This window comes from Erpetoichthys calabaricus, chromosome 4, assembly GCF_900747795.2.
Source record: "Erpetoichthys calabaricus chromosome 4, fErpCal1.3, whole genome shotgun sequence".
Lineage (NCBI taxonomy): Eukaryota > Metazoa > Chordata > Cladistia > Polypteriformes > Polypteridae > Erpetoichthys > Erpetoichthys calabaricus.
In genome coordinates this window covers 57,630,829-57,656,612 of record NC_041397.2, presented here as the reverse complement: position 1 = coordinate 57,656,612, position 25,784 = coordinate 57,630,829, and the positions used below count along the sequence as shown (strand labels likewise).

The window sequence follows — 25,784 nt, the reverse complement described above, 5'->3', positions numbered from 1 at the left end:
AAATATGATTCACATTCTTCTGCACCACCGTCTTGTTTTCTTAACCATACTAACATATTGGAGGCTGCTAACTAGGACATGATGTCCTGTTTCTGGGATGTGGATTCCAGAGGTCAGAAGTCATGACCTCACTACTGTGATGTTTTCAAAGCCAGCACCAAACATTCCTGGTCACCCAAGATTGGATTCACAACAGAAAGTAAACATTTGTGTTTTCAGCCGTCTGATTACAATTTGCATGTTGTGTTTCTTGGCCTAGGTTATGTGTACTCATTTTGGCTTACAAATTATTACTTGATTCTTTGACTGTGATTCAGGCTACAGATCCTGATTTTTGTTTATTTAAATACTAGCCACAATAATAATTTATGTGTACCTTCATCATCATTCCTCGGTATCCTTGTGAGTCTGATCCTCCCTTGACTGGTGTTCAGTTTTTTTGAGCACGTTCCTGTAAAGCCTGCTTCTCAGTCTGTGTCATTATTTTTGAGGCGCCTTTTTCTCTTCCTGTCTGATTATATGCTTCTCGTCCTTGAAGGTGAGTTTCTCATCATGTCTCCTATGCAATTTCACCTCTTCATGTGTCTCACACTAGCACTTCCTCTTTCGAACATGTCACCAAAGCCAAATTGACTAATCAGATTGCTCTGAGGGACTGGACACACATATATACACCTTAGTATTGTGTTATATAGTAGAAAGTCTTCATGGTTAAACCCTTTATGTGAATTCTGACATCTCCATACCATTTTCTGATTCCATTCTCTCTCAGAACTACTGTACACATATATCACAGTGATGTATGATGCATGTATGTTTACATGCACTTTAATACCTAGTTTATTCACAGAAACCTGGTTTCTAAAATGTCACATAAACCCTTATTCCGATTATAGAATATTGGTCTCCGAAAAATCTAGTTAACATAGATTACTCTGTGAATAACCCAGTTATCTGGCCATGTAAACCCTTAAAGGGGTTGCAGTTATGAATTTTGTACTCCGTGCATGTCCATGTCACTGTGTTTGCTTGCTTAGTTTTGCACTAGTCTTCGGATGCCACAGGTAGAAGTGTCTACAAGATCATTTCCTAAGGCAAACATTTGGGTGATCCTATTTGAAACAATCTGTCTCAGTATTTCAGAAATTGCTAAATTTCTGAAGATGAGCTGAACATATAGTGTACAACCTTGTTACCAGTGCTGGTGGGAAACTCATTAAAAGTGATGTGTGTTATGTAGTCTGATTACTTTTTAAAGTAATAAGTAACCTAACACAATACTTATTTTTCTGAAGGAAATATACCTCCATTATTCTTATACAAGCAGCACTGGCTGTAAGACAAATAGCACGTTGCTCCTTTGCAGAACTCAGTCGCACAGCCAAGCAGAAAAGAGTGTGCTGGGTGCAATCCGGTAGCAGAAATATTTCAATAAAGTGTCAGTTTAGTTTTCTTCCAGCTATTTGCCATAGATATATGTGTGATCAGGTGATGCAGTGGCAGTTTTCATACCGCTAATCATTGGTGGCTTGGGTTGGTTGAGGATGTAAAAAGGGGATAGATGTTAAAATATTCAAACGTTAGAAACATTTAAATGAGAACAGTCCTTTCAGCCCAACAAAGCTCACCAATTCTATCTACTTAATTCTACCAAAATAACATCAAGTCTAGTTTTGAAGGTCCCTAAAGCCCTACTGTCTACCACACTGCTTGGTAGCTTATTCCATGTGTCTGTGATTGTCTCTGTAAAGAAAAACATCCTAATTCCTAATTAGCTTATTGATTCGGTAGGCCTGTCTTGAAGTGATGTTACCAGCCCTGCATACCATAGTGTAGAAAATCGAATTGGGCATTATAGAGTTGTAGAAGATATGAAGGATGTCACTTTCCACATTAAAGGAATACAATCTCCTAAGGAAAAAGCCTGCTCTGTCCTTTCTTATATAGTTCCTTTGGGTTCCTCGACCAGTCCAACTTGTCATTAATGTGGACCCCTAAGTACTTGTAGGAGTGGACCACATCTACATCCACTCCATGAATAATGATCAAACATAGAGGCTCCCTGGTGCGGCAAAAGTCAATAACCAGTTCCTTGCTTTTGCTGATGTTTTTTGCACTAAGGAACAAAATTCTCCACCTGACTCCCATACTCTGTCTCATCAATGCAGCCCATAATTGCAAAGTCATCTTAAAATTTCTGCAAGTGACTTGATCAGACTGAAGAGGAAAGGAGACACAACTGTTCGTTTTGGTGCTCCAGTGTTGCTCACATCAATATCAATACTATGATGGCTTATGCATATTTTTAGAATTAAAAATTATGGGGATGGAGTAGTTGATGGCATTCTTGATACAGAACAAGTGTATGAGTATATATATTGTGGGGAGATGGTGCAACAATAAATAGATGCTTTTTGCTTATCTTATGGAGTGTAGGACCCACATTTCTAACTAAAGTGTTTTTAACTGTTTGGAATAGTTGCGGAGAAGGGAACCATCTATCACAAGGCCTCTGTCTGTCTCTCTATATATTTATTGAGAAACTGAGAGATGGCATGTAATTTCTTCATTTTTAGATAAACAATATATCTATATATTTGTCTGATTATGCATGTAGTATCTGGAGTTACTGAACCAATTTTAATTTTGTCTCATTGTCTCCTATTTTTCATGTTTACCTGTACTTGATAGAAACTAGCAGTGTTAGATTTTCTCAGAAATATTAATGTACATTTGTATTGATTATGAGATCACAGTAGTGTCTTTTAATTTGTCATGCTGAGTCAATTTTAATACTTTGTCAATGGGTTAGCATGGCTACTACAAAGCTCCAGAGTAATGGGTTCAAATCCCAGCCTGGACTCTGTATATTAGCTTTGCACTTTCTTCTTATTTCTGTGAGGGTTTTCTTTGAAGATCCTGGTTTCCTCTCAAATGCCAAAGCAGGTTAACTTAGTTGCCCTTGGGTTGATGATTGTATCCTTCAGTGGACTTGCTGATCTTGGGTTGTTTTCTGACTTGGTCTGATACTCTTGGGATGAACTTCGCTCCCTTGCAATCCCAGAATTCAAATTAGTTGGTTGGGAAAATTAATTAATTAGTCAATCAATTTCTTGATTTCCTTTAACATTCGAAAATGCAAATAGTTCATGAACACGAGAGATGTTTTCTTTTTGCATGTGCATGTATGTACTATGTACAGTATACCTAAAACTAAGTCTTTCATGAAGAGGTGTAGAATTTAAAAAATAATGGAGAAGCCTTTTATCCAAGCACAGCAAACAAAGAGTAAACAGGTTTTTGGAGAAAAATGGATGGCCAGAATATACAAATTAGGAAAGTGAAGTCTAATATAAGCATATGAAAACCTGTATTTATTTTGCATGACTTAATAGTTGTTCATGTGTTTCATATTTATTTTGAACTACTTGAAGTTAAATATATGCTGTTCTTTGATCCATACTGGATCAAGAAAGTCTAAACCTTTTTGCTAGTAAAATAAACACACGTAAAGTCAGTAGGGTCTAGAGGATATCTACAAATATACTGATTTCTAGGGAATAAATCCTGTTTTTGTTTAATCTGTCAATTAGCCCTTTGCCACCAGCCTTTTATACAAAGTGGGTGACTAATCAGGTAATTTAAATGGATTCTTTGAATTTGGCAGCAAGCCACCAGTACCATTCCAAAACCCTTTGTTTCTTTGACACAAACAATACACAGTATATTTTAAGTAGTTAATTAAAATAACTACTGTTTTATTTATTATTCTCATTTAAATTTTTCTTTAGTTCTTTTGGCCTATGGTGATTGAATATCTTTTGATTTTAAAACTGTGCTTCACATTAATTTAATGGCATATCAGATATGCTTTCAGCTACAAATCTAATTTGAAGACTCTTTTAGATGCAAAAGTATTCACCATTTTATAAAATCATTTGCTTTTCTGTCTATTGACTTTGCTTTCTTACTTTTGTTCCATTAACATGCTGAGGATAAAGCGACAGAATATATATATACTCTATTATGGCAGTCTACTATACACGCATTCACTTGTCAAACCTGATTTTATCATTGAAGGGTAGCAGGAAAATGAAACCTATGATCACATTATCAAACGGAAGGCGCAAAGGCACACTGGATGAAACCCCTGGCACACTGAATCATAGACTTGCACTTAATTAAACCTGGGCCAGGTTAATGTTAGCAGTTAATCTAAACAGACCTCTTTGAGATAATGGGAGGAAATTACAGTATCTGGATAAAAAAACTCACACAGGCACAGGAGGGGCATATAAACCACCCACGCAGAAACCTTTTGGAAAGATGGGATTCAAGATACCTGAAAGCAAGACAAACCTCTCTTCACTCTTTAAAGTCTTTGAAGAGAGAACAGGCACTTTAATATCAGAATACATTAAATCTGGTCAATGTCTCTTTTTTGGATAATGTTACTTCATTAAAAGGCACATATACAGCTGAATTCCTAAGCCATTTTTTCAGCATGAATTTAGCTTTGGTTACCTAATAATTTTGAGGTATTAGAGCAGTGGTACCCATTCTAGAATAATCAGCATATTCCATATCTTCTTAATCACTAACACCTCAAACCATTCATTCTTATCAATATTAATCACTTCACAGCGAAACATTTCACTATCAAGTATTCAGGTTGAAATGATGATTTTAATGAAACACAGTATAATATTTCTCATAAAATATTATCAGCTGCCCTTGATATATCAGATTTCACCAATTATATGTATACATTTATTTGATCTTGTCTGTTTGCAGGATGTTTGTCATTTTCAGCACTTTCACTATTTCAAACATAACATCATTCCTAACAGGTTTACAGTCTTATACTTTCTACTCTGCACAATCACTTATGTTTTCATAAATGTGTTGAAAAGCACAGGAATGCATGTCTTGTCCTAGGATGAGGCTTACAGTTGGTATCTTAGTTACACCTCACATGTAACTCACTTCCTCAAGGACCTAGAAAAATGCTTCAGGCATGCTTTTGGCATTAGGGTGCACGTTGTTCTTTTGCTTTTGATTTACCCTAGATGACTGCAATATTAATCTCCTGGATATGACATGAGTGGTAAAATAATTATACATGCTAAATGATACACATTCTTCGTAAAAATGATACCTTTAGTTCCATTAGTTAGAGCTTCTAATGTTTAAAGGATGACAGTTGGTCCTTAGAAACAGTTATGTATGTCCTCATTAAAAAAAGATTTCAAAGATACCATAACAACCTGCTTAATTCATTCCAGAGTTATAAAGGAAGCTGGAGCCCAGCAGCATTTAGAATCTAATTGTTTCTCTTTGACATATGATAAATATGGGGTGGGAAGTAAACTTGAAGTGCTGTGGAAATGCTCTAGGGTTAAACTTATTTTATTAATTTGTATAATTATTTATTGGGCTTCCTTCCTAGTTTTGTTTGTCCTGCTTACATTGTTCAATATGTATGCACACATGATTATAACGTTAAGCAGCTGGACTTAAAACCAAAATGTTGATGGCTCATATTCATGTGAGGAACAAGGTTACTTGCCCGTACTCTAAATTAATTAATCCTTTCCGTATGCATGAACGCACTTGGTCTATCCCACAGTAATGATTCCGTTTTTGTTTCATATTAATCATTTAAGTATTGTTTTGCTCTCAGTTGCACGTGTTTGATTAGTCTGGCTGATAGCTTACAGTTTATTACAATGAAATCCACGGAACAACCTTTATTATCCTTATTAAAATTAATAATTGTAAATCTAGATGATATAACCAAAAACCACATTGCTTTTTATTTCAATCACATTGATGACTGGATTTAATATGCAGTAAGTTTTTATGATATATTTCAACTGTGAAATACAAAAGTTTTTGCAGGCACATATTGTCAAAGCATTTGAAGTAAAATGATGGCAAACTCAAACAAGCTCACACTACCAGCTGTATGCTGTGAACTGTGAATATATCATAACAATTAATCAGCATACTAAATGGAGAACATGGCAGTTGTATGCATACTATGGTCAAAGTGAATGCCTCCATAACACTGCTGCATTTTTGAGGCAGCCCCCTGTATGTAAATCAGTTTTTACAAAGTGTTTCTATTCCACTTTAAAGCTGTAAAATAAAGCAAAATTGAATTAACTGTTATTTTTGACAGTTTTTCTCATAGATAGATATTGTAAAAGTCTGAAGATATTAATCTCTTCTGATTAATTTTTCTTTGTGTATTAACCTCCTTGACTTTTATTCCTGTAGGGAGTGTGATGGTATAAGAAGAAATCATGCCGCTAGTTAAAAGAAACATTGAGCCAAGGCACTTGTGCCGGGGAACCTTGCCAGAAGGGATCACCAGCGAGCTTGAGTGTGTCACCAATAATACGCTGTCAGCCATCATCCGGCAGCTTAGTAGCCTGAGTAAGTTCAGTTTTCTTTAAATTTACATTGTACAATTTTTGTTTTGTTTTATTACATGAAAGAGCTTATGCAGGCTGGAGGAAAGGGAATAAAAAAGTAAAGTGTCCTCCTAAAGTTTATTCAGATTTTGAATAATATAAAGGCCATGCATTTTATAACTTTGGTGCTTTTTTTTAAATAACATACATAAGGAGAGGAAGCACAAAGGAAATATGAAATTCTAAAAGAAAGAAAAAAACAGCCTCACATCTCATCTTTTTCTCTCTTTCTGTGTTTTTATCTCTGTCCCACTCTCCATTTCATTACAATGGCCAATTTCCCTCCTGCTAGTAAGACTTTAAAATGTAAGAACATATGAAGTTTGACAAGTGAGAGGAGACCATTTGGTTATTCAAACTCTTTTCAACAGCTAATATATAAATTGTCTCAATATATCTTCCAGATACCCTTTAAAGGTTGCTTCAACTACATGACTTGGTAGTGTGTTCTAGATTCCCACAACTTTTGGGATGAGGAATTTCTCCTTGGCTTCATTCTAAAATACACTTAACTTTAATGTTCACAGGTGTCCTTTCGTAAAATATTCACATAGTTTTACTGGATCAATTTTTTCAAGGCTTTTGGATTAGTTATCTGGTCAGTTAAACCAGTTTTACATCCATGAGCTTTTTAGAGTAAAACATGTCCTTTAAACCTGTGATGCACTTTTTTGCTCCACTCTGCACAGCTTCAAGTGCTGTTATGTCTTTGTATAAAGTAGTGACCAAAATTTCCCCTTATCCTCAGGGGTGAAGGACCTACAAGATGAGGTCTCACTAGTAAAATTACACATCACAGTGACTAAGCATAACACCCTGTGATTTATATTTAATAGTTTTGACCAAAATTTTATTTGACATTTTAATTGCTTCTGTCAGAGGTGGAGAAGATGACTACAGAAGTAGAATTATTATTACACAAGCAAAAAAAAAGACTTAATTACATTTCACATGGGTGTTGTGCAATAAAGGGGAACATATTTTTAAAAGTGATGCCTCCTGTTTTCTTAGTTTAACCCTTTAGACAACTTGGCACTGCTTCATTTGCAACAGTAAGTGGTTATCAGAATTTTACTGTAATTTATATCACTTATGCTGTATTATTTGAAACACTCCACAAATTTAGAAATCAACTTCACAGTTTTTGAGGTGTAGTTCATATTGCTTAATGACTCTGTTTTGTCTTGCACCCTTGAGACTGAATAGCTTTTCTAAATGTGACCTGGGCTGTACAGTACAATCCCATTTTTATAAAGACTTTTGCTGCCACAACTATATCAAAATTTTTCTACTGTGTCTTCCATTGCACATGTATCCCCAAATGCAACAGAAACATAAAGTCACTGCAGACTTGATTTACGGCAGGGTCTTCTACAGCACAGGGCTTCCAGGGCTGCAAAATTAACTGTGTATTAATTGTGTGTACATTTACGACTGCCTCGATATACTAATTGTGAAAAGTAATGATTATTGCATTCCATTTACTTGTCCCATTAGAGATGGAGAACTCCCTGTTGTAGCCTGCTGTAAACAGCAAATGAGTGCTGTAATCAAGCACAGACATATTCACTAAGGCACTGACATCAAAGTACAACTACATACTAAATGTATTTTTAGCAGTCTGATTCCAAACAACATCTTTTAAAAAGTTGTGAATATATTTCTTCACTATTTGCAGCCGTTTCCAGAAAAATTAGGAAGTATAATTATTGTTGAACCTAGATCACTTGACACTTTTTAGATGTTAACGTACTAAAATGAAGAGAACCATCCATAATTTGGAAATATTTTGTTTTAAAAAGTGTACTGTGCAAACTGCTGTACAACTGCACGCAAACACTTATACAGCCATTTAAAATCCAACCACATAGTCCAAGAATGTATGAAAGCTAAGCAAGCAGCATGAGTGTCGTTAGGCTCATGACACAGATAACAATTAACTGTTGTTGGGAACACCCCGGACACAGACAGGTAGACATATTGGTTTCACCACACACACATTTATTATACATATTTACAGTTGTCCAAGTGCACAAACCCAGTGCCGCAGCACCAATCACCCCTTACGTTCTTGGCCACACAACACGGTGCCTTCAGTCTTTGGTCCGCCTCCACTCCTCTCCTCTGAGCTTCGTCCTACTTCCACCCGACTCTTGACAATGACTGGAGGGAGGCGGCCCCTTTTATACACCCCGGATGGACTCCAGGTTCATCCTGAGGAACTTCTGTAGCCACACCCCTGTGTGGTGGAAGCTCTGGCGGTATATCCGGAAGTCCTCCGGGTGTCCCCAATCCTCTTCCCCCCAGCACTTCCGGGTGTGGTGGAAGTGCTGAGGTCCAGGGCTCCCAAGGCATCGGGGCGCCCCCTGGCGGTGACCACGTTTCCCCTACAGGGTTGAGCTTCCAAGCTCTGTACCCGTGGCCCCCAAAGCAACCAGGGCGGACGCCCCCTCGTGTTCTGGAGGAGGCACAAGCCCTCCTCCGGTCCTCCTGGGCTTCCCGGCCGGGCATAAACCCCAGCCGGGTACCACACTGTTTATGTTATAACGTATGTCTCTATACAGCAGGCTACTGAATGCTGAATCTGATAACAGTAGCCTTCGTGTTTTATTTTTCAAAAGACAAAGCTCTAATTAAAACTTTTTACAATAAAGGTTTTAAAAAATAATCAACACTCAAAACTTACTTTGTTCCAGATATCAGAGAGAAATTAAAATTGATCTGAAACAACTTGTGCTTTATGCAACCGTAAACAATTGATGGTTGAGTAGAACTATAGAAGCACGCCTGAGCATAACGGTTCATTATGTTGATGAGGAATACCTGCTGTAAAGCAGATACCTTGCAATGTCGCTTCTTTAAGTGAGTGCGCCTTTTGTTGCAATGCTTTCCTCAAGATTGGTGGCACAACTGCTCAAGAACTGAATTTGGTAGCAGCATCTAAATACTTTTGTAGCGTGCTATACATTAACATTGCTACATTTAATGTATTTATATACCTGTATAGTCCTGCGGTGGGTTGGCACCCTGCCCAGGATTGTTTCCTGCCTTGTGCCCTGTGTTGGCTGGGATTGGCTCCAGCAGACCCCCGTGACCCTGTGTTCGGATTCAGCGGGTTGGAAAATGGATGGATGGATGGATATACCTGTATAATAGAACTATCGTCCTGCGGTGGGTTGGCACCCTGCCCAGGATTGGTTCCCTGCCTTGTGCCCTGTGTTGGCTGGGATTGGCTCCAGCAGACCCCCATGACCCTGTGTTCGGATTCAGCGGGTTGGAAAATGGATGGATGGATGGATAGAACTATCAGGTTATGTTTACATTAACTTCTTAATCTTCCATTAATATAGTTAAGGGTTTTCTTATCTACTTTAATTTTTACATACATTGTTTTCTTAATACAGCAGAACTCCAATTTAACATTCCCATGTTTAACATTTTCTGAAGTTTTACATTTTTGAATGGTGTTTGGTGGTGATGTCTGTTTTTTCAGATAATAATATTTATTTTGAAAAAAGGGGAATGTTTGTGTTGTACTTAAATTGTATTGTTTAAATATTTAATTATCAGTAATTTAGTGTATGTAAAAAACAGTGGCATGCATTTTATAATAAGTGTGCCATATCTACTCTATATATACTATATAAAATCCTAAGCCTAAAAGTGCAATGATTTTATGTGACTTTTTATGACACATTTTTTGTCACGCTTTAAATCGGGCTTATTTTAAAATTTACATATAAATGTTTGGTCTCATTCTTTTCAGAATTTATCGAACTTTAATGTGATGTTGTTAGATTTTCGGATTCTTATTCCGTTTTTTAATTATAAACTTAAAAAAATCAAGAACCCACGTCCTGCAAGACAAGACTTAACCAAGAATGCCAAGAGATTTAACCACGCCTGGGCTAGAAATAAAAGACAGGGAGTAGGGCAGCTACTGTACAGGCTTTTAAATGTTCAAAGCGCTGCACAAGGTGCAGATCGGCAGCAGCAGCAAGCCAGCAGCTGATCAAGCAAAGAGGAGGTAAAAAAAAATATTTGTTTCCCATTGTACTGTAAGAGAGTGTTTCGGAGGAGCGATTGCATCTCCTTGGGGTGCATTCAACCCTTCTGTTCACAACGCGAACTGCAGACTGGCTGCAACTAGGGGCTGAGCGCCGAAGGTGCCAGGGGGCTTGCCTCCCTAGTCTTTATTGTAAAAAATTAAAAAATGAACAGGGCTAAACACAAAACTTTGAATTTTTAAACTGATCCAGCATTTAACAATTTCTTATTAACTATTTAAGTAGTTCCCTACAAAATGAAGGTTCAACTCAACTATGTTTAAAGAGAATACAGGCTATGCAGCTGGCAAGACAAGGTGCATGTTTCATTGTATGTGTACTGTTAATTGAAATTAATAATTCCAGTTATAAAAGGAAATAATCATCAATTATTAATTTTTCCATAATTGTGCACCCTCTAGCACATACTCCGTTTCAGTCCAACACACTGTACTGTTACGCTGCACCATACTGGGACAAATCCACTTACCGAGCAAGCGAAAACTGCTTGGCCATTGCATTATTTACTAAATTACTTTGCACTCCAAGATCGTGACCTGCAATGCCAAGTATTTTTGAATGCAGTTTTATTTTAATTACCTCTGTGAACTCCGGATTTTAAACACAGCCAAACAGTTCTACTTTGTAATTTTCACCTTAAAATTTTAACAGGTTAAAGTTGTTACTAAATAATGTACTTTTTAAAGAGTAAAAGTATTTAAAAAGTACAATTTCCTACATAATTTACTCTAGCACAGTAACAAGACTGTGAGGGAAAATAATAGATCGTTATTTGGAACACATGCATTTCATGTGTGTTCCGTGTCTACAACAATCTATGTAAACACATCGTTAAAACAGAAACATTTTTCATGTTTTAATAATAAATAACAAAATATCGACATGAACTGTTTAATGTGTGAAGGCTGAAATCCAAATATCAAATGAACACTTTCACAAAAGGTGCAAGTGCAATACGACAGCTTCCATGGTGCAGCGGCAAGAACTGCTGACTTGTAATCCAGAGGTTGCGAGTTCAAAACCAGCTCTTGTGCAAATTTGCGATTTTGAGTAGTGAGCTGCCCTTATCTATACTAATAAAAGGCAAAGCCCTCACTGACTGACTGGCTGACTCACTCACTCATCACTAATTCTCCAACTTCCCGTGTAGGTGGAAGGCTGAAATTTGGCAGGCTCATTCCTTACAGCTTACTTACAAAAGTTAGGCAGGTTTCATTTCGAAATTCTACGCGTAATGGTCATAACTGGAACCTCTTTTTTGTCCATATACTCTAATGGAGGAGGCGGAGTCACGTATCGCGTCATCACGCCTCCTACGTAATCACGTGAACTGAAAACAAGGAAGAGCCCCAAAGAGCGTGTGATGGACGACCGGCTATGGACTCCGGTCTCCACCCCCAGGCCGCTAGGAGGAGCCCTCCGGACAGCGTGATGGTGCCCCGAGTGCCAGCAGGGCCTCATGGACTTTGTAGTTTCTATACACAACCCTGCTGGATACCTTGGGGACCACCGGGAGTCGCTGTAGGGGGGCTAGTGGGCTCTTGCGTGCCCTATAACCCGGGAGTGCGTCACAGTCACGTGACTGGAGGAAACGGCGTGCTCCCGGGATGAAGAAGAGGACTGTTTGCCCTGACCTGGAAGGAAACGGACTTGTGGGTTGTGCCAGGAACCACTTCCGGGTCGGGAGATATAAAAGGACTGTGGGAAGCCCAGTACACTGAGCAGAGCTGGGAGGTAGGGTAGCGAGTGTCTGGGTGAGGAGGAGAGTATTGTTTATTGTTATAGAGTCTTTATTGTGTTAATGAGTGTGGGGAGGAGAGTGCTTGGTGCACTGTGTTATAATAAAAAGAAGATTTATTATACATTCACCTGGTCTAAAGAGTGGTACCTGAGGGTTCAAGAGGTGGCTCCACGCCTTAACTGCTACAAGCGATGAAGAAAACATTCATTACACAATTGAGAAGGCACAAGAGAGCGGCTTACGTGAACTGACTGAATGCAGCACTAGTGATCACTTCGATACTGCGGAAACAAAGCATGGTGTAAAACGTAAGTTTAAATTAAGTATATAGAAACGCTACCGCTGCCGTTTGCAATACCATATTCGCGAGATACAAGTTTAATGAGAAACGCTTCCGCTGCCGTTTGCAATACCATATTTGCGAGATACAAGTTTAATGAGAAGACACGAGGTATAAACGAGACTTTCGATGACTTTGTAACGGATTAAAAATTGCATTCTCAAGAGTGTGCTTGCACGGCTTGGTTATATTACAACCGGAGTGCTGAACTGACAACGTGGTATGCAAACAGAACTATAACAATCGTAATAAACGAACAAAAAAACAGCGGACAACCCGTAGATTAAATAAAAAGGCTGCTTCCGTTGGCAAAGCAAGGAAAAAGGAAGACCTTATATAGCGTTCGTTTATAAAACAGCGGAGAGGGTGTGTGAAGGCAGCTTCACAAAAAAACAGATCCTTAACAAATTGTTATTGGTATATTTTCCCTCAATTTAAAAAGGTTTTCTTTTCTTCTTAATAAAAATTTAAAAGCAGTACTTCGCCGGTGCGAAGCGTGGGGATTTGAGCGACTGACGCATACAGACATATTCATGAGTGCAGGTGAGTGTGTACGCCTGATGAGCCAAGAATTAGGGCGAAACACGTGTCGCGTACTCTTTGCATTATTTGACAGTAAACTATTTTCAACCATTCTATGATCTGCTTCTCACAACTGAAGGCACCGTGGCTGATGTTAGCTGACTTGCTGGCCAACCATAAGCGTTACCTGGTAGGTAACCACCCACTCACTGCATTCCCTTACGGGACTCGAACCTCGGACGTCAACGCTAGAGGCGGAGCCCCTAAAATTGCGCCACGGCATGTGGTTCGTTTATTTGACAGCATGTAGGTCGAGGTAATTACATTAACGGCATTCGTAGTCTGATTCACAATCTGATTGGATGGGTGGTTACCTACCAGGTAACGCTTATGGTTAGTCAGCTCGAAGTGATCACTCGTGTGAAGGCAGCTTCACAAAAAAACAGATCCTTAACAAATTGTTATTGGTATATTTTCCCTCTATTTAAAAAGGTTTTCTTTTCTTCTTAATAAAAATTTAAAAGCAGAACTTCGCCGGTGCGAAGCGTGGGGATTTGAGCGACTGACGCATACAGACATATTCATGAGTGCAGGTACTTCGGAAAGAAAGCACCGTGTGAACCTAAAGTTTAAATTAACTTCATAGACCTACAAAAGGTTGCCATTGATTTGAGGCAAGATTGCTTTTCTCCTGTACAACTATACGTTGCATTCTTAACAGTAAGCTTGCACGGCTTGGTCATATTACAACCGGAGTGCTGAACTGACAACGTGATATACAAACAGAACTACTGTATAACAATCGTAAAAAAAGAAAAAAAAAAGCTAAGAACCCGTGGATTAAATAAAAAGGCTTCTTCCTTGGCGAAGCAAGAAAAAAGGAAGACCTTATATGGCGTTCGTTTATAAAACAGCGGAAAAGCTGTGTTAAGGCTGCTTCACAAAAAAACAGATCCTTAACAAATTGTTATTGTTACATTTTCCCTCAATTTAAAAAGGTTTTCTTTTCTTCTTAATAAAAATTTGAAAGCAGTACTTCGCGGAGATTTAGATATAGATATATAGATATAGATATAGATATATATAGAGAGATATAGATATATATATATATATATATATATATATATATATATATATATATAGATATAGATATAGATATAGATATAGATAGATAGATATAGATATATATATATGTATGTATGTCTATATATATATGTAGATATGTAAATATATGTGTATATATACAGTATGTAGATATGTATATATATATGTAGATTTGTAAATATGTATATGTATATATATGTGTCTGTATGTGTGTATATATATATATATATATATATATGTGTGTATGTGTATGTATGTATGTGTATATGTATATATGTATGTGTGTGTGTATGTATGTGTGTATATGTATGTGTATATATATATATATATGTTGATATGTGTATATATTTATGTATATATATGTGGATGTGTATATGTATATATATATATATATATATGTATATGTAGATATGTATATGTAGATATGTGTATACGTAGATATGTATATATATGTATATATGTTTACATACCCTCTTTAACACACTACTTCTCCGCTGCGAAGCGCGGGTATTTTGCTAGTAGTTAGTATTATGCAATAAAAACATACATTTGATTTGTGTCTGAAAGAGCCAGTATGAATTTATAGTACTTGTAAGAGTTAGCATATTTTTTTCACTTTTATTCTCTCAGTCACGATCATGATATAAGCGCCCCCCCACCTCCCCCAAAAACCCCAGATCTGCCGTTTTTAGTTTTTATTTGAAACTGGGAATAGCTGTAGATGTGAGTGGTGTTTTGAGACAATGGAACTGGAAATTCTCTGATCTGGAGGGATAAAAGCTGACACACAAACGCTGGTGAATCTGCCTTCTTCGTATCTCACTGTCACTTGAATATTTTTTTATTCAGTTTTATTAAGTGTTCCTGCTCACGCTGAATTAGTATGCGCTTTATGGTCCATGATGTCAAAGCCGCACTGACAAAAAACAGAGACATAGGTATATATGATATTTGGAATAATTCATTTTATGACCCTGCGGTGGGCTGGCGCCCTGCCCGGGGTTTGTTTCCTGCCTTGCGCCCTGTGTTGGATGGGATTGGCTCCAGCAGACCCCCGTGACCCTGTAGTTAGGATATAGCGGGTTGGATAATGGATGGATGGATGGATTTTAATGACCTGTATAGTACATTTCAGAAAACATTATGGCACCGATGCAACATTATTCATATTATTCATATTCATTCACATGCCTTCTTGGGGTTGTAATCAGTGACTACGTTTTTTTTTTTTCCATTCTTGCCCAGTCTCCACATTTTGGTGCATGGTGGTATTTGTACTCCAGGACATGCAGAGGAAGAAATAGTACAGAGAGGTCAGTTCCACGGCATATGCAACCATCAAATTCAAATGTTAACAGTTCCCACACACCCAAGGACCGTCCTTCCTACATTTACGACATGTGCAATGTACACACTTCTCTGTATGCTGTGGTTCCTATTACACTGAAGGGGCACCTGACACTGACTGAGTTTGCTTTCCTGGGGAAAGCGGTGGTCTTGGAACAGAAGCTTGTCGGTGTTGCATCCTACTTTTCTTTTTCCATCGCCTTTTTTGTAACAAGCAACGACGAAGTTCCTCTGCAAGGTGAGCTAAGAACACTCTTCTTTTCTCAGTGGACCCATGCATGCCTTGCACAGTACATGTGCGTTGATCGCTGCCATGACCTGCATGTTGTAGCACACAGTAGTCGGTCACCTGCATGTTCCTGATCGCACTGAATAAACTCTGGTGCATGATGTCAATGCAGCACCAGGGAAAAAAAGAAAGCAACAAATATATGTGACATTATTGAAGAAATCATTTTATGATGTGAATAGTACTAATCAGAAAACATCATCGCACTAATGCAATATTATTTGAAAACAAACTTTACAAAGGGATTTAAGGTGGGCCTGATTTACGAGTTTTTTCTTGGGCTTTGGTAATTCTAGTGTTGAATTACGTTTGTCTTTGTTTCGCGCTTTACATTTTTCTACATTAAACTGCATTTTCCAGGTGTTTGCCCAGTTCTAAAGATTGTTCAAGTCTTTGTGAATTGTTTTTGCTACCTTCTCGGTATTTAGTATCTCTCCAATTTTTATGTCATCTGCAAATTTCATAAGTTTGCTAACTATACAGGAATCTATGTCATTAGTATAAATTAGAAAGATGACTGGTCCAAGAATAGACCCCCTTATACACTCCTTTTAACTAGCGGCATGATAGACCCCCATATAACGATGTCTTCATCCCATTTCTTATCTGTACTCTTTGTCTTTTTCCAATTAACCAACATTAAATCCAGTTTTGAATGTTACTTTTGATGTCAGTAGTTTCTAGTTTCAGAATGAATCCTTGGTGTGGGACTGTATTAAAGGCTAAGTAAATTATGACATACTCTTTGCTTTGGTCAGCTTCTCTGGTAGCCATTTCAAAGAAGTCAATGAGATTTATTTAACCAGGTCTTCCTCTCAAACACCCGTTACTTTTTACTACAGTAATCCCTCCTCCATCGCGGGGGTTGCGTTCCAGAGCCACCCACGAAATAAGAAAATCCGCGAAGTAGAAACCATATGTTTATATGGTTATTTTTATATTGTCATGCTTGGGTCACAGATTTGCGCAGAAACACAGGAGGTTGTAGAGAGACAGGAACGTTATTCAAACACTGCAAACAAATATTTGTCTCTTTTTCAAAAGTTTAAACTGTGCTCCATGACAAGACAGAGATGACAGTTCAGTCTCACAATTAAAAGAATGCAAACATATCTTCCTCTTCAAAGGAGCAAACAAATCAATAGGGCTGTTTGCTTTTAAGTATGCGAAGCACGACGCACAAAGCTGTTGAAGGCGGCAGCTCACACCCCCTCCGTCAGGAGCAGAGAGAGAGAGAGTGAGAGATAGAGAGAGACAGACAGATAAAAAAATCAATACGTGCCCTTTGAGCTTTTAAGTATGTGAAGCACCGTGCAGCATACTTAAAAGCTGCACACAGAAGGTAGCAACGTGAAGATAATCTTTCAGCATTTTTAGACTAGCGTCCGTATCATCTAGGTGTGCGAACAGCCGCCCTGCTCACACCCCCTACGTCAGGATCACAGATAGTCAGCGCAAGAGAGAGAGAAAGAAAAGTAAGTTGGGTAGCTTCTCAGCCATCTGCCAATAGCGTCCCTTGTATGAAATCAACTGGGCAAACCAACTGAGGAAGCATGTACCAGAAATTAAAAGACCCATTGTCCTCAGAAACCCGCGAAGCAGCGAAAAATCCGCGATATATATTTAAATATGCTTACATATAAAATCCACGATGGAGTGAAGCCGCGAAAGGCGAAGCGCAATATAGCGAGGGATTACTGTATTTCCATACAGGTGCTGATCAAATGAATCTTTTTTTATAGTTTCCATAATTTTGTTTAGTATAAAAGGAAGGCTTTTTGGTCTGTAGTATTCTCTATCCATTTTGGCTTTCTTCTTGTAGACTGAAGTCACATAACTGAATCCTGTCTGTTGGGATGTCCACAACAGCCTATCCTTGTAATCCATGAAACTCTCATTAATACATATGTCACAATCTGAACGTACACTTTCTGCTTATATTTGACGATCGCCGGATACACATCCCACAGTTAGTACAGTTTTGGTGCTTCTTGATTGGCTTCATCTGAGTCTTAATTATCAGTTAAGGTATCAATTATGATATCCCTACATTCCAGAGCGCTGGTAGCATTTAAAGAGCCTCTTGTTGCAAGGCAACAGAGCATCATCTGTAAGATAGTTGCTGTCCGTTTGCTCTTGCCTATGACCCAAAGCTCCCCAGTTAGTTCAGAGTTAGTTATTTTTTATTGTCTGCTCTTTAAAACATCCTTGTCTTGAAGCTTTCGTAGGCACTTCTGACATTTTTACTTTAGTTTTGCCAATGTCCATGGCAAGTTACTGCCCACGAAACATAATGACTGTTATGTCATTTAGAAATTACCTTACTTGTAAGTGATGTGAACAGCAATATGTGTTGTAGGACAAGAGATCATATAACATAGAAAAGCTGCAAGGTGCAAATGTTCCACTGGCAACCGGAGTTTTGCAAACAATTTATTGTGTAGCTTAATTTCCAAAGAGTCAAATGACTGTTCTGGAAGCATATGGAGTAAAGACCTATTGAAAATACATTAGCATCAATTGGTGAGTGTTCAGTTAAAAATTCATTGATCTCTGTTGTATGAAGTGTGTCATAAACATGTCTGCACAATGTGTCCTTACCATTTTAGCCATTGAGGTAGCTTGCTTTGGGAAAATGTAGTGTGAAAACAGATCTTTTCTTATTGAGCACACATTTAATGGAAATTGGCTAATTATCCAATTAGGGACAAATGATATTTCTGTGACAAAAAAGCACCACGATGATTTAAAATGTAATTTAGTTTGAGATGTTTTGCATCGCAAAGACTAGAAAGGTAGATCAACTGTTTTTTTGCTGTTTATACAAGCAAATAACAAAACAAGTAGCAGTGTCAGTGTTATTCTGACCTCACAAAGAGAAGGACTTTGTCAAAATATGAAATTGAAGAACTGAGTTAAGTGTTCCTCTCTTGTCAGTATGAAATCCAAAGATGATTGACTTATTTTAATTGTTTTTCAATGGCATTCAGATATGATCAATTTAACATTTTTATTTATTTTTTTGTTTTAAATAAGTCTGAGAACCGTTTAAACTGTTTACATGCACGTGGACTGAGGTTTTTAAAAAATTCTTGGCTTCTTTTAGACAATTTCAGCTGTTGTATTATTAGCCATTAATGTTCCACTATACAAATGATCCTATACAAAACTCATGCTGGAAAGTCACAGTTTTATCCTCCATCAAAACTGACATCTATTCAGTATAGGTTTTTCTCTCTAAATATGTAAAAACAAAAAAACACACAATTACCATATTTTTTGCTCCATAAGACGCACCTGACCATTAGACGCACCTAGGTTTATAGGAGGAAAACAAGAAAAAAAATATTCTGAACCAAATGGTGTACTAATATGTTTAATAAAATATAGCAGAATAATATTTCAACCATGTAAGTTCAATAGCGGTATTAAGAAACATCATCACTGTCATTAACAAATAAGGAGAGACTTTAAGGTTCAAGCACTCTTCTAGTTTTGTGGAAACCCCAAGAACTCCTCATCGCTAGTGTCAGAATTTATGAAGCTCAGTTGCTCACAATCACTTTGCAGGAGCACGTACCTATCATCACGCGGCATAAACTGTCCAAAGCCACCAGGGGACAAAGCACGTTTGGACCAATGCTCCCTGAAGTTATATCGCCAGTCTAGTCCCATCTATATTTGTAATGCCACAAAGCCCTTCATCTCGTGTTTTGTTGTGGGTTTCCAGTTTGAAAAACGAGAATGCGGTGCAAGCACAGCCCTCGATTCAAAAAATTGCTCTGCATACCTGTTTGTCTCATCTGACAGTAGCTGAAAGGCAGCTTCAGGAAAGAACAGCCTGAAGTAGTCCAGCGGCTAGTAATCTGTCGAGTCCAACAGCAAGCCATACTGTCTTGTGAAGTCCGATAGCCAGTTTGGCTCCCACGAATCAATGTCTAGGTATTCCTCCCACACAAACCTTGCCATAGGTGCATCGGCTGCACGAATGCGCTCAGCTGGGATGGCATTGGCTGGTGTCCCAATCAGCTGATGCCAGTTCCTCACTCTCTTGTTCGATCTCCTGATCACTCTCAACAAAATCAGATTCTGAAAAATCAGAGTCCGACTCAGTGATAATGCACAAAACATCGTCTGCTGAATATTTTGTTTTCTGCACTCGCTTCGCTCCCTCGTGAGATGTCAATGCCATCTTGCCTTTGTTTACATTTCGCAACTCACACACGCAAGGATTAGATGCCGAGTCAATGAGTCTAACATTCCTCCAAGCACAGAGGGAATGCCTGTAACGTAACAGTGAGTTTTGTCGCCCTCTACCCCTGGATGTCGACTTTTGTCAGGTAATACACATCATGGTCTGTGACGCAATATTCGCTCCATAAGACGCACAGACATTTCCAACCTTCTTTTGGGGAAAAAAAGTGCGTCTTATAGTGCGAAAATACGGTAACAAGCCCAGACTCATGGCTCTTCGAACAGAATAGCAATCTATTGGAATTGTGTTCTTCTACTTTGACTGGCAGGTCAAGCTGATGAGTTTCAGCCACTGCTAATACATCTCCATTCAATAGCTGCTACTGTACAGTTAGTAGAGCTTGAGGGAAGGAATCACTCAACCGTTATGCTGTCTGCATTAAATCATTGCATTAGCACTTAGATCAGAGGACTGTCAAACAATAAAAGATTCTGTAAGAACAAAAAAAATACTCCCATTGTGACTGCAAAGGATAGACTGCAGTTTTTGGTGAGTTGGAACAGTTTTTCGGTGTATTTGCTTTTCACTAAATCCCAGCTCATTTATTCTCTTGTGAAATGATTTGCAGATTTTTTTTTACTTAATATTTTTTGATTTCAGGTTCACATTCAATAATTTTACACAATCTTGCTGCTTTAAACTGGTATCTAAAATTTGTAATAGATGAGCAATCAAATACTTTCCCTATCTTGTTTTCTTTTGTAGCTAAAGTGGTAAATAACCACAAAAAAATCTACGTTTACTGTGGCTGACACCTGGGTAAGGATAACAAGTACATCCTTCTTGATCTTTCATCATCTCTAAAATCACTATTAAGGCAGTCAGTACTGTTTGCTATACTGTTATTACAGATTTGTTAAATTAGCAGCTCATTATCAGAATAATTGAAGCTATTACTTAGTGTTATTTTAAATGTGTGTCACGAGCTGTCACTAGTTGACAGATATAACACCTCAGTGATTCAGTAGGTAAACCTCCACAATTGTACTTTCAGAAGTCGAAGCATCGGGCTGCATAAATTAGCAATGACAGCTTTTCCACAGCATTCCAGCCCACCCAGCTTCCAACCAACCATTCTGCATTACCGATGCAGAATTGTTCAACTTGTTTGTAAAATCCAAATAGTCATTGTGTTACAAATAGGGTAAGAAATATTTTTTGATGGGCAATTTTTGCCACCACTGACTTAAGAGTCTGTATCCCGATGTGCCAAGATTGGCATGTTTTAAAAGTCATGGATTGCTCTGAAAAGTTTCATGTCGCAGTCCCATACCTCTTATCAGCACTTGGTGTTACAACATCCACAGTTGCATAAATCTGTTTTCTGTTTGTCATAATTATCTAACTCCAGGAACCCAATGCACCCCTTTGCTCTGTTTGCTGCATCCATTTTGGAAAAGGCTACTGCTGGCAAGAAGCTAGATCCCCATTGTACTTTACACAAGTGCTGTCTGTGAGTTTACAAGGATTCATAGACACACACAAAGCTACCGCTCACTTCTCCGTTTGAGTTTTATCTCCTAACATTCTTTTGCTCTTTGCAGACAACCCAGTAGCAACTCACATATGTTTAATATTTAAATTACTTTCTAACTGACTTAATCAAGGTTATGGGGCAGAAGCCTCTCCTACTAGCATTTGGCACAAGGCATGAACCAAATCTGCAGGGGCCCCAGTCCATCGTAGAGCACAGTCACACACCCACACAAATCTTTACCAGGATAGATTTGAGTAACCTACCTGTGCAACTGAGAGTGACCATTTAACCTAACACCCACATCTTTTGGATGATCTAGAAAAAGTGGTTCTATTTAGTTGATTTTAAAAATCTTATCAGTTTTAGTTTGGACTGTATGCATTATTTATTCCTTAGCAAGTACAGACTGTTGCTCCCCGCAAAACTTTGAAGTGGATTAAACAGATTTGAAAATGTCATGTTAAGTACTTTTTGCACATATTAATGTATGTGTCTAAAATGGTGCTGTCCATGGTCCTCTGTATTTTCTTTTTTTATTGTTTATCACATTTTCTCTATCTATATTGAATTGTAACAGTTTGGATCAATTGCATATGTAAAGAGTGTTATTTTAAATTACAACAAAAAGCCAGGCAATTTTATAAATCTAAGCAGGAGGCATGACTTATCCAGAAAATTTCAGCCCTTTAGTAAGAAATGAGGTAGAAGAGGTAGCATTCCTCATGAGACACCAGAAGAGAATATAGCTCTCCAACCTCTGTCTATGAAATGACCATGCATTACAAATTAAAATGAAATGACTCACCCTGCCTATCTGATCAATCCTGGACTAGACTTACTGTTCAGCACTTGGTTGTACTGAAATATGGCTACACCAATTAGGGAAAATCACTGCCCTGGAACATCAGGATTTGTAATTGCTCCAAGTTGACCGATCAGGTTATCATTAATTTTAACCCAGTTGTAGAGGTGTTTGCTTTTCTTTAAACCAGTGATGGTACTCAGGTGGCCAGGTTCATTTTAAAAATTATTCACCAGAAGTGGAAATTTTGATCCTTATTTGTCCTCTTTATGTGTGGTGAGGGAAGGTGCCTTTCTTGTTCTTGTAGTAGTTTGCATTTAATCACACATGAACATATACTTTGCCATTTATCAAGTATCAATTGAAATTACTGAGATAAAAAATGTATATATAGATCCATCCGTCCATGCTTTAGCAAACTTGAAAGATGGCAATCAATGAAAGGCTTTACTCAGTTACCAACAGCAGATGGGATCAGGATTACAAGCAACACTGTGGCAATGACCACTCAGTGGATCTGCCTGTCCCAGCGAGCTCTGTATGGATGTGCTGCTGCCTCAGTGACACAGTACTCCTCAGATTGGATTCTGGGAGAGTATGCAGTCTAAAAGGAGATGCGGTAGAATCTGTAGTGGACGACCAGTATTTCTACACAACTACAAGAAAATATTTGATCAGTTACCCCTCAAATGCAAACAGAATCTCAAAATCTGCAAACCTATTATAAGACTAAATTGAAACATTTGGGAGAATATGTTTAAACTCTCTTGTAAAAACATTGAATGATACCTACATTGTCATTTCACACCTTTAGACCTTGTGTTCACTATGTGTTCTGGTAAATAGCTTAAAACAGTCAGGAATGGGGCTAAAAGATTTTACAAAATGATTTACCTGCAAGCTGTGAGATATAAGAACATAACATGTTGCTTAGAAGCTGTTGGAGAATGGTTAATATTAGCTTTGCATTGTAGGCATGTATTGATAATTTATTTTGAAATTATCAAATTGTATTTAAACAGGTGTTGTATAAATGAAGTATATACAGTACTAATAAACTTATGGCACAGTACAGTTGATGCCATCACATTTGGAAATTTAAAAAGCAGTTGTACTTGGTTGTTATCAACATTATCTAAAGATCCAACTCACACTTTACTACCGTGTACTTGCAAAATAGTATGATTGTCTAATTTGATGTTTTTTTCTCTCTTTTTTTTCTTCTAAACAAGGTTCTGCTGTTTCCTGAAATTTTGCCACAATTGAGTGCCCTCTCAGTTTTCTGCTGGCAATAATTATATGGTGTTTCATCTCCACTCAGAGTGGGGTGTGTGTGCTTATCATACTTATACTGTACTTGCATAAATTGCGACATTAGGTGCTGTACTAAATACTGACAAAGAGATTAAGATGAAAAAGCTACTGAGGGCTTCCCATCACAAGAAACACATAAATGTGTGAAATCTGATGTCCTATTGTTCCTTTCAAAATTAAAAAGTTAATAGATATGTTTTGTAAATTGGTTAGAGTAAACTTTTTAGATAGCTTTCAGGTGGAATTCTGAGTTATGATATATTGGTGCAATTAGATGTGCTGTTTTAATTTTAGAGTTAAAATTACAGTTAAGGGCGGCACGGTGGCGTAGTGGTAGCGCTGCTGCCTCACAGTTAGGAGACCCGGGTTCACTTCCCGGGTCCTCCCTGCGTGGAGTTTGCATGTTCCCCCAGTGTCTGCGTGGGTTTCCTCAGGGTGCTCCGGTTTCCTCCTACTGTCCAAAAACATGCAGGTTAGGTGCATTGGCAATCCTAAATTGTCCTTGGTGTGTGGGTGTGTGTGTGTGCCCTGCGGTGGGCTGGCACCCTGCCCGGGGATTTGTTCCTGTGTTGGCTGGGATTGGCTCCAACAGATCCTCGTGACCCTGTGTTAGGATATAGCAGGTTGGGTAATGACTGACTGACTGACTGAATTACAGTTAAATTAGATTATTCTATAAGAGGTTTGCTGGCTTTTTGTTACAATGAAATTAGATAAGGTTATTAAAGAAATATTAAAGAATATGTGAGAAAGTTACCAAAATGTATTAACAAGATATTTTTCAAAGTAATCTCTGCTTCTTAACTTCATATAGTAGGTGTGTATTGCGTAGGTGGTTGCTTTCTTGTAAAACTAAGCAAAAAAAAATACTGACACAGACTTTTGCAAAGGTTCTGTTCCGCTACATTCACACTGGGGCTTTTAAAGAGAGAAAATTGTTTACAAAGAGGTGGATGGAGTATCAATGCTAGGGGCGGTAGAATAGAATTTAAGGCTGAGAGTGCAGATTAAATAACATAGCTTAAGAAAATTTGACTTGAAATTGTTGTTCCATAGAGTGCCACCTCTTGGTTCTTCCCAGGTTCTGTTATGTGTACTAGCCATAACTTTCTTTATGTATGTATTTATTTATTTCAGTAGTTGATGACAACACAGCAATATGCAAAACAATTAAACTTCCAAAGTGGATGTGACTCAGTAAGGAGTATACCACACACACTGGAATATGGCATCTTGTCTTCTTGATGACCACAGACCTCACATAGAGGCAATGTTTGTAATTCCTGTAAAGCCTGGTCTTTCACCTACCTTAGCTCTCTTCTTGTCTTTCACTTCATTGCTTCCGATCAGGGGAGGCATTTATGCAGATCTCTGTTTAAAGTATCACGCTGCTGTCCTTGGTTGCATTGAAGTCACACACCCATGACAAGAGGAGTGTCACCTCAAGGGCTCCAATCTGCCAACAAGCAAAGTTGTGAATAAAATGTCGGAGCATACACTGAAACAACAGACAAGGCACCTAGAGAGTGCCGTAATCTGAGTCTCATAATACGCTTGTTAAAAGTAGTGACATTGAACACCATCGGAAGAAGCCGATCTGCTACAGCAACAGTTACTCCCTGAATATGACAGCCATCAGAGTGACCAGACCAATAAAAGGTATACCCACCTGCAGAGATCTGGCCAGTCCCAGGTCTGCGCACATCAAAGAGTGCTGCCACTGAAATGTGGAGTTCACGCATTATCATCATGCCGGAGAGACAAGACGTTCCACGCACCTACCTGGATGGGCCACCTGAAATGAGGACCTGAGTGCTGCCATGCAGCGGGCTTTGCCTCAGCACCACATCAGTTCTGATCCCGCGGCAACATGCTGTACCAGTGCTTGCTCCCCAACCTGACCTGACACTGATCTGCTGCTGTCCTTGTACTTTTGCTGGCCTGGATACTGTAAACCTCCTAGTGTCTTCAGTTTAAGCAGGGGAGCCATTACTTCAGGTGTTTCCTTTATCTCAGTCCATCCACCAAGAATAACATGTTCCACTGG

General features: G+C 38.3%; 2 protein-coding genes across 2 annotated transcripts in view; both read left to right on the top strand.

Moving 5' to 3' along the window:
• The window catches only part of cdk8 (cyclin-dependent kinase 8), a 1,217,851-nt gene that overhangs the window by 398,165 nt on the left and 793,902 nt on the right, over window positions 1–25,784 (top strand). The gene's annotated exons all lie outside the window — the stretch shown is intronic.
• Window positions 1–25,784, top strand: part of LOC114650064 (actin-binding protein WASF3-like) — a 146,830-nt gene that overhangs the window by 67,620 nt on the left and 53,426 nt on the right. The window contains exon 2 of the mRNA XM_028799504.2: window positions 6,283–6,441. Coding sequence (XP_028655337.2) covers window positions 6,309–6,441 — 133 coding nt within the window. The 5' untranslated portion in view covers window positions 6,283–6,308. The remainder of the gene's footprint in view (window positions 1–6,282; window positions 6,442–25,784) is intronic.